Source organism: Vicia villosa, linkage group LG7, assembly GCF_029867415.1.
Source record: "Vicia villosa cultivar HV-30 ecotype Madison, WI linkage group LG7, Vvil1.0, whole genome shotgun sequence".
Classification (NCBI taxonomy): domain Eukaryota; kingdom Viridiplantae; phylum Streptophyta; class Magnoliopsida; order Fabales; family Fabaceae; genus Vicia; species Vicia villosa.
In genome coordinates, this window is record NC_081186.1 from 119,581,179 (window position 1) to 119,591,492 (window position 10,314).

The window sequence follows — 10,314 nt, forward strand, 5'->3', positions numbered from 1 at the left end:
ACCTCTATCCTCTAATGAAGGTATTCAACTTGAATATATCCCAAGCCTTATCTCTAAGAAGATTCAAGCAAATGTTTATATGATCAGTTTATTTGGAAAGTCTTGAAGCTTCAAAGCTTTCAAGATATGAAGTGTGAAAGTTCGCTAAGTCGCGTCTGCGTGAACCGATACACAACACACACTAAGGGAATTTTTGTAAAGTTATATGGATAAATCACACACACTAAAATATGTTTTAAAGCCTTTATTTATCAAATAAAATAACCTAAAAATATTTTGAAACTATGTCAGATGAATCACGAACTGTCATAAAAGATTTGGACAAGGTTTGCTTCTTCCTCCTTGTATGTTGATCCCTGGTCTTTCTTGTACCAACAATTCTTATCCAAGTGTCCCCACTTTTCACAGTTATAGCACTGCACACCTTTTTCTCTTTTGTTGTCTTTCTGATAGGTGTTTTCTTCTCCTCTTTTCGAGGATTCGTAAGCCCTATCATCGACCTTGTGCTTGTGAGGGTTCGACCATGACTTCTTATTCTCAGTCTTGTCTGTTTTGTGTTTGCACTTGTTGGAAGCACCATGCTTCTTCTATGCTAGAGCATGCAGTGCTTGTATTGAATCTTGAACTTCTTTCCTTTCGATAATCCTAATGCCTCCAACGAACCAACCAAATCTTCCAACTTAGGGTTTCATGATTGTTTGATTCTTGAATAGCAATGATGATGTGATCAAAGTGAGAGGATAACGTATGCATTACCTTCTCAACTATCATCTTATCAGTTAGGGTTTCACCACAACCCTTCATGAGATGGACGAGATTTTGCACGTTCGACACATAGCCGACAATCTTTTCATCTTCACACATATGCATCAATTCTTATTGTCATCATAGAGTCTGCAGTCTAATAACTTTGATTGTCTCACCTCCTTCATAGTACTTGACAAGAATATCATATGCCTCCCTTTGATGCAGCATGCGAAATCTTTTCGAAAGTCGCCAAATCTACCATCGATTGAATGCAATACGCAGTCTTGCAATCCTTCTTCTTTGCCTCCTTGTGTGCGATTTTGTGATTATCGGTTGCATTCTGAGCAAGCTCAGGAACACCATTGTTGACCAATTCTAGGGTTTCATGAAAACTGAACAAGGACTTCATATGCTTGCTCCATCGGTTCCAATTTTTGCCATCAAGATTTAAAAGAGAATTCAGAATGTCATTAGTGTCATTCATCTTTGCAGCGATTGATTCATGTTTCTTGGAAACACGACTACCAACATAAAGTTCTTGAAAACACAATCAAGAACACGAACCAAAAGCTCTTGATACTAATTTGTTAGAGCTTGAGACACTTTTAGTGAGGAGAAAAAGAGAGAGAAAATAAGGAAATAAGGATTGGTATTATTGAATATGAAACTGATTTATAATATGTCTATTTATATACAACTAATTTGTGTACTAAGTAATAAATCCTAAAGTTAATTAACTTTGGATATGGGCTACACAACTTGGATTATATCACAACAGGAACCACGGAGTCGCCCATGTTTGGAACTCTTACAAATATAACACTACAAAACCAAATTGTATGATAGTAAAAGGTCGCTCATACAGATTCTTTTCAATTTACCTAGAACCGACTCTAACCAAAATTGTTGGTTTCTTATACCAGTTCGGAAAATTTAGAGGAAAAGAAAAGGAGGGAATTGAATTTGCAACACCGTGTAAATGATTATCAATTTCATGTGCTACAGTAATAGTTTTTAACTTTTATAGCATGTTTGGATTGACTTTTGGAAGACCCAGAATCAATTCTAGAAGTGTAGAATTGATTCTGGGTGATTTTGAGGTGTTTGTTTTATCAAAAGTACAAGGGTGCAGTGGCGCCAGTGAAATCGCGGCCTCTTTCTCCGCTAGAGCGTGCCGCGGTTCGCGGATCAAACTTGGGCAGAGCAATTTGACTGATTATATTTTTTATGTACTTTTTCTCTTTGAATTTACAATACTGAAAAGAAAAGAAGGAAGAAGATGTAGAGGAAAAGTAGAAAGCATAGTAGAAAGATGAAGCGCAGATGATAAGTTTTGATTATTTTTTATTGATGAAAAAGAGTTCAAAAAGCCAAAAAGTCGTTGTTCAATCTTATCAACAACAATTGTCACTTATATAGTTGTAAAGTTAATTAAGCACAGCCGAAATTAATCTATTTACTTCTCTCCTCACCCATTTACATCTCCTTAGGGCATCTTTAACGTGGGTGAGTTAACCATAACATTGCATTAAATCTATGTGGCAATAGCTATAGATTACCGTGCTTTTCATAGCCAACGATAACTGTTTAACACAATTGGAATAATATTTGGCATTAAAAAAATATCCAACTGTCATTATACTTGAGCATAACATTATTGGCATTAAATATATGACATTAATTGGTTCTTCATAAACAACCACCATTAAAGTAAAAACTACTCAAATCAACTATAAATTTTTTAAATCCTACAAATCACTTTGGACCCACAAAAAGTACTTTAATTTATCCATTTTAGTTGCTCCCACTATGCTCTTAGAGCATACATATTGGTGGACGCTACACCAATTTCAAGATAAATGTGTAAGTGAAAATGAATATTTTATTATACAAGGTTTACCAATGCCATCATAGTCAAGAAAAGCCACACTGTGCTTTAAGAGTTTAATTTGTCTTCTACATATACTTGAGTATTAAGTAGGATAAGTGGGACCCAATTTAAATTTTTTGATGGATGACATAGATATTTGTAAAATGTAATAGTGTCTTAAATTTTTAAAAATATATAAATAATTATATGGGATCCATTTAAGATATTAGATTGAGTGGCAAATGTGGATGCTCTTACACAACTACAATAGTAAAACATTTAATAAAAATAATAACATTAATACTAAAAATATAATAATATATATTTAAACAAATAATTAAATCTTTAATCTATTAGTTTTATTTTATGAATTTGATTTTTATAAAAAAAATTATGGGAATTGTGTTATTTGTATAGATTATGTATGTATTTAATTTTAAAAATAGTCAATATTAAAAAGTCAACAAAAGTTATCCCGCTATCCTGCTCTTCCCACTTTTGGGGTCGGCCGCTCCTCTATCCGGGATTAATAATTCTGTTTCTCAGTTTAAACCAGACGCTGTGAAAAGGCATGCCATCATCCCATGGAAGGAAATAGTATAAAAAGACACCAGATAAATTATCTATAAATGGAAATTGTTCAAGTATAAGTATGAGTTCAAACGGGTTTTATTATGCTTACAAGTGATAGCTAGAAAAAAATCTTGCATCTTAGCATTATTTTGACATGATCACTACATCAGTTAATAAAATATCTTATGGCCAGGATTTCCATAATTCCTTTCTAGATTTACCAATACACTCAAAGTTGGAAAAAGTTAATTGAATATTGGATCCATGTATAGATAGTACATCAGTAATCTAATCAAGCTGAAATTTATCCTTATAATTCAGATTCAAATCCAATATTCCAAAATCCTTCAGGAGTCATAGGAGGAACATACCTATAACGATGCCTAGAAACACCATCATGATGCTCACAACGGATATTCTGCTTATTGCCATCAGGGTCCTTACCGTCAGCATTAGGAAGAACAGCTTCATAGAACTTCCTACATTGTTTGCAGTCAACTCCTTTTAAATTTTCACGTTCTGCCTTCTTTCTCACTGGCTCAACATACTTGAAACTCCTTTTATTGGCCACTGTAATCGAAGACTGCTTCTGGGGACTGCTTTTGGCATTCAAGTCCTGTGTTTCATCATCTGAGCTGTCCATGCTAATGTCTTTCTGAATTGGTTGTGGAACATCTTCCTTATTCAAATCCTTATTTAAATTATCTCTAATATTTTCAAGAGGAGTGTCAAGAAAGTCATCGTGAAGGTCATTGCCTGCTCGACTTTGATGAGACCGGGTTTGTCTCCAGGAAGGTGCAGGCCGCTTTGTACCAGACACCGAGACTAATTTAGTACTGGGTGGACATTTTTGGACATCATGGAAACTTGAAGAAGAAGGAGGGCACAGATTGGCTCTTTTGTCATCCTCCAATTTCTTTTTCACTTCATTTGTGTCATGCACAGCAACAAAAACTTCAGGAGGTGCAGGCCGCTTTGTACCAGACACAGAGACTAATTTTGTACTTGGTGGACATATTTGGACATCATGGAAACTTGAAGAAGGAGGGCACAAACTGGCTCCTTTGTCATCCTCCAATGCCTTTTTCTTCACTTCATTTGTGTCTCGCACGGCAACAAAAATTTCGGGAGTTCTGTTCTCAAGGCCTGAAAACATAGTAAGTAGATGATGGGTAAGCAATTAACCTAAAGCTGTCGCTTCACTATTTCAACATAGCATTTGTCCAACAAAATTTATGCATGTTAGTGTAACTTGATGCAGATGGATCAAAATAAAGGCCACATCAAAGTCTATCTTAGAAGGATAAAATGTAGTAAAGTGGCATCTATTGAATAACCAAAATAATAGGTTTTACTGTTCCATCATTCAAAAGGATTTAAAGTTTATGTTGTCAAATGTAACAGTTTTACACGACATTCCATGAAGAACTACTATTTTACCACATCAATCCACCTTTGTAATGGTACTTTAAAATTGGTGGTATGACTTGGAAAAATGGTGATCTATCATTGGATGCCGGTATGAAATTGTTTTACATTGACAGTATAAGTCCATTAAACTCTATTTAAAATAGAGAAGAGCAACGTTACCAAAGGCAGATGGCCTAATATGGTGGCAAACCAAAAGTCCATCATATAAACATCACGTTGCAGCCTATGATTGCTGCCAGGGAATCTGCCATGCAAAATCGTCTTAGCACCTCAATGGCGGCATGTTGACAACATTGGAGAAGAATGAAGGAAACTATACATGTATTGGGCCCAATAGTCCAAGGAAGCCCAAAGAAGTAGACCACAACACAAAAACACTAAGGCACCCTTTTGATGGGTAGATTTCTATTGATTCCAATTTACTTACATTTCTTGTAGTGCCTTACAGATTCAATAGAGTCTGTTATGAACTTCCATTTTCGTAAGACCCTTTCCCTTACTGTCAGTTTGTTGTATTATCCTATGCAAACCTGGCACCTGCGGCAGGTAATCAGGAACCAACTTACCTATATAGTTGAGTATTGGTAAATGAACGAGTATAGAAGAATTTCAGTAATTTTATTTATCCTCTTATCTCTCTCCTCTTTTGGTGCTCACTCCTTGCTTGATTGAATGGTTTCGCGCTAAGGTTACTACTCTATCATAAACCTAACGATATGCAATCCATCTCATTCAATTCTCTCTTATTCAATCCCTCTAATTTGAGGTAAAGGATGGAACCATTTTTTTACGTTACATCATAAAAGTATCCAAAAACAGAACAGCCAGCTTAATTCTATTCTATTTATTCCAACCTAACCTATGTTATCAATCTTGGATAGCGGCACGGCGCGGTCATCCCCAAAAAGGGAACGGAACAACCGATATTTTAGTGAAGCGGACACTAATACCGCTAATCTAATGAACACATATTTGTTAAAAACTAAAATAAATTAATCAAAATTCATGAAGTATTCATATAGAAATAAAAACCCTAGGTCTTCGGCAAAACATACTTCCAAGTGTCAATAAAATAACCTTGCTATCCTTAAAAGTTAAAGGGTAATATCATATACGGCTGACGCATTCAGAATCCAATCTCATTGCCGCGGTCATTCTAGCCAAGTCACCCATTTGTGACGGAACGGCACGGCCTGACACAATTTTCTTGGTTTTTCTGTACCATGCCAAGATAACCGACGGAACCGGTTTTAATAACATAGATTCCAACTAATGTTTACATGTCCAAAAACCATCTAAGATCATGCACATAATGAAATAATATGAACTAACAACTCAGCTTACCTTCAAAATCTTCTTCTAGGATTTCACACTTCACTTTAGCATTGATACAAGCACCCAAAGCAACATTACGGTCGTCAAATGCAACACCTGCAATAAGAAAAGTTCCATAAAACACAAATAACACAAAACACATTCACAGCAGAAATTCATGTCATACCTGGTTCTGTGATTGGGCTTTGATGCTTGGCCAAATCACTCTCATTCTCAAATGTATTTTCACGAAGCATATTTTCCTCATTGAGACCAACCTTTTGCCGAAGGTAAATATGCTGAGATTTAAGTCTCTTATACGCTTCATTTAACCGATTCCTCTTCAATTTCTCATCCAGAACCTCACTCTTCAACAATTCAACTTCTTCAAAAAGCCTCTTACACAAACCCTCATTTTCAACGCTCTTCAATTCCAACACCTCAACATCTTTAACTTTCACTCCCAATCTCTCCTCCAAATCAACAATTTTCCTCAACAGCTTCACGTTTTCACTCTCGGAAATTTCCAATTTCGAGATCGCTGCTTTTTCCTTCTCTTCGCACGCTTTCAGTAACGATTCCTTGTTACGAATTAGGTCTAGAAGGCTTTTCTGAAGCAACATACCTTCGTCGACCTCGCGCTCGAGATCGACGATACGGCGCCGTTTTGCGTCGGAGTTTTTTGAAGTGGATTGAAAATGAGGGTAGAGTTGGGAACAGAAAACGTACTCGAGTTGGGAGATTTTGTCCTTGGCTTCTTGAATTGAAGCGACGAGGATCGTGCTGAGACCGGAGACGATTTTTTCGTCGTCGGCGACGGAGGGAAGAGGCGGTGGAGATGATAACGGAGAGCGCGTGTGGGGTACGCTCTCTACTAGTGTGTCTTTTTCGTCCATTGTTGGTTTTTGATGGAGTTGAGATATGAATCGCATGAAAGGGTAAAGGGAGATTTGGGGGTGGAGGTGTAAGTAATTGGAGAAAGTGTGAAATTCTCGCGCGGGATTCTCAATTTCTTTCTATTCTCGTTTTCAAACAATTTTTTTTTTTTTAATTTTTTATTTTTTCAAATAGTTTTTTTTTTTAATTCATTCACTCTTTTAAAAGTGAACAATGAACAAATGAGATATCTCTATTTCGAACACACAAACAAGATGTTGCGGTTTTAAATTCGCACTCCTACGTTTAATCTCTGCACAGCTATTGTAGCGGTGAAATTTGTGAGACTAGAATCATTGATTGACTTAGCTCAGACATTTTAATAGAGTCGTCACCGCGCTTTATTGTTTCCAAAGGAAAAGGGAAAAAGAGAGAAATAAAATCCACATAAAACTTTTAAATCAAACTAATAAACTTATCAGAGATCTATGGTTCGGGGGTTGGTTATGCAAGGGGAAGGTATTAACATTCTCACATCTACGGTACTCCGTAGAAATCTTTTTGAAATATATATTATCATTGTTATGGTTATAAAACTTTTTTTGTGTTTTTGTTTAATTAGAGTGGGAGGATGAGAAAATAAGATTTTAAAAGTGAGCTCGATAAAACATCGCATCTTAGGCCTACAAACCCCTTAAGTGCAATAGGGAAGTCAGAGATTTTGTAATTCCTCTTAAAAGGAAAATAAAAGCTCAAGTGGCAAAATCTTTTTGGATATTGAGCTTTAACAATACTCAACGGTTTTTTAAAAATATTAAGCTTTAACAATATTTAATAAGTTTTTAAAAAGTGTCAAGCTTTAACAATACAAGGCAAGGGTGATTAAAGAGGTTGAATGAGCTTTAACAATACAAAATCAAGGGCTGAGTTTGAGCTTTAACAATACAAAATCATTTTAAAACAAGTGGAGTGCAAAGCTTTAACAATACTAAACACAAAGTAAAAGAGTTTGAAAAGAGAGTGCGTACCTTGACAATTTTAATCAATATCATTCTCATTCCTTTAGAGTGTGTTTGGATGAGGTAATTAGAAATTTTAAGAGTGTGTTTGGATGAGGTAATTAAGAATTTTCAAGAAATTTAAAATTCTAAGTAATTCAAATGATTCAATTGAAATTCATTCAATTTTAAATTCTTTTGTTTGGATGAAGTATTAAAATGATTCATTGTTAAATTTTTTTGGTCAATTTCATCAATTTTAAAACTTTTTGGCCAAATTTAAAATATGAAAATTAGGGACTAATTTGCAATTTTTGAAAATTTTAAGGACCATTTTGTAAATTTGGAAAATTATTAGGGACTTATTTGCAATTTTATGAAAAATTTTGGGATAAATTTATAATTTTAATAAAATATAAGGATCATTTTGCAAATTTAGTAAAATTAACAATAAACAATTTAACACTCAAGTTATGGAGCAATTTCAAATTCTTTACTTTTTGGTGTCATTTGAAATTCTTTAAATTTAACTTGAATAAAATACTTCACAAATTTACATCATTTTAACAATTCTCCATATTTTTCATCCAAACAATGGGTTTTGGTCAAATCATTTTCAATTCCCTCAAAAAATTACTTTCCCTCATTAAAATGCTCCATCCAAACACACTCTAAGGAATTTAAAATTCAAAGCAATTCAAATGATTCAATTGAAATCCATTCATTTTAAATTATTTTGTTTGGATGAAGTATTAAGGTAATTCATTGTTAGATTTTTTTGGGTATTTTTTTATAAAATATAAATTTTTTGGACCAAATTAAAAAATTGAAAAGTAGGGATCAAATTGCAATTTTTAAAAATTTGAAGGACCAAATTGTAAATTTTAAAAATTATTAAGGACCAATTTGCAATTTTTTAAAAAATTTTTGGGGTCAATTTTATAATTTTGGAAAATATGAGGACCAATTTGTAAAATTTGAAGAAATAATAATAACAAATACATTCTATGGAACATGAGAGGAATTTCAAATTCTTTGGTTTTTGGTGTATTTCAAAATGATTAAATTTAACTTAGATGAAATACTAGATAAATTTCCATCATTTTAACAATTCTTCATTTTTGTATCCAAACAATGAATTTTGGTCAAATCATTTTAAATTCCCTCAAAACATTACTCTCCCTCATTAAAATGCTCCATCCAAACACACTCTTAGAGTTTTAGCATCAACGAGGAATCATTCATCTCAAGCAAGCATTAAGAGTGAATATCTGAAGTGGTGTGTGAGACATGATATGTGTATTATAGACACAATGAAAGGTGAGCTCAACAATATCAATGTGTAAAACTCAAAGATAAAAGTTTGATGAATAAAAGAATGACATACCATGAGATCATATCATATATTAATGAATATGATGGATGATGGATAATGTTTCCATGCATATGGGTTAGTAAACAATATATATATATATATATATATATATATATATATATATATATATATATATATATATATATATATCTTTAATATATTAAAACAGGATACATGTTTAGGCGCCAACTTTAGACCAAAATCCCGCCTAAACACGTGCATCGCACGGGGTAAAGTACTAGTATATATATATAACATAAACAAAGTATAAATGTACAAGGATGTAAGTCAACAAGTATATGAGTAAGGAGAGATCATAGCAACAAGTTATACCAACAAGTATTAAAAATTTAAACAATTAATTTAAAGAAAACTTGTTTTTGATGATTTTTTAATATATTAAATATAAATGTATAAATATTAATCATTTACTAAAGCATAAAACAATTTGAATCAAACATGTTCATGGTATTAATCTTCACTTACTCATGGTATAAACCCCAAAGAAATAAAAGTCATGCTCAAGTAAACAAGTTGATTATGGTATCATGGCATCAAGAATTTATCAAGAAATTAGACCACACCAACTTTCAACAAGACCTAAATAATTTAAACAAGCAAGAAACATATTTTTAGTTTTTTATTTAATACACTAAATAAATATATAATAAAATCAAGACTTGATTAACTTAAAAAAATATTTTTAAATTTTTTTTATTGTATTAAAATTAAATGAAATCATAAATGATAAATAAATAAAGTAAACCAAAATGAAAAATGAAAAGACAAAAAGAAATAGAAAAAATAAGAGCTCAAGTGATCAAAAGACAAATGACATAAAGATAAAATACAATGGAATGTAAAGAGCATAAAATAAAGTGCGAAAATATAAAGTGCGGAAATATAAATTGCGTTAAAACTAAAGGTTGGTATAAAATAAGGTTAGTGTTAACGTTCAATGTTTAGGACCAATATAGCTTCAAGGAAACGTTTTAATGTATGTATCCTTATATGTTTTGAGAAATGACACTTGAAGTTCATATGATACAAGTGCAATCATGGGTGGATCAAAACTTAAGTCAAGCATTTCTTAAGACCTTAAGACAAACTTATCACCATTCCAAAGTACT

At 33.0% G+C, this 10,314-nt stretch overlaps 1 protein-coding gene across 1 annotated transcript; it reads right to left on the reverse strand.

Annotated features, from left to right (window-relative positions):
* Positions 1-2,995: 2,995 nt before the first annotated feature.
* Positions 2,996-6,921, reverse strand: LOC131616727 (protein gamma response 1). The gene is made up of 3 exons (XM_058888150.1): positions 6,123-6,921; positions 5,966-6,052; positions 2,996-4,336 (listed from the first exon to the last, which is right to left on the reverse strand). Exons 1-3 carry the CDS (start codon positions 6,865-6,867, stop codon positions 3,501-3,503), a joined length of 1,668 nt encoding a protein of 555 aa, XP_058744133.1. The 5' UTR covers positions 6,868-6,921; the 3' UTR covers positions 2,996-3,500.
* Positions 6,922-10,314: the final 3,393 nt, after the last annotated feature.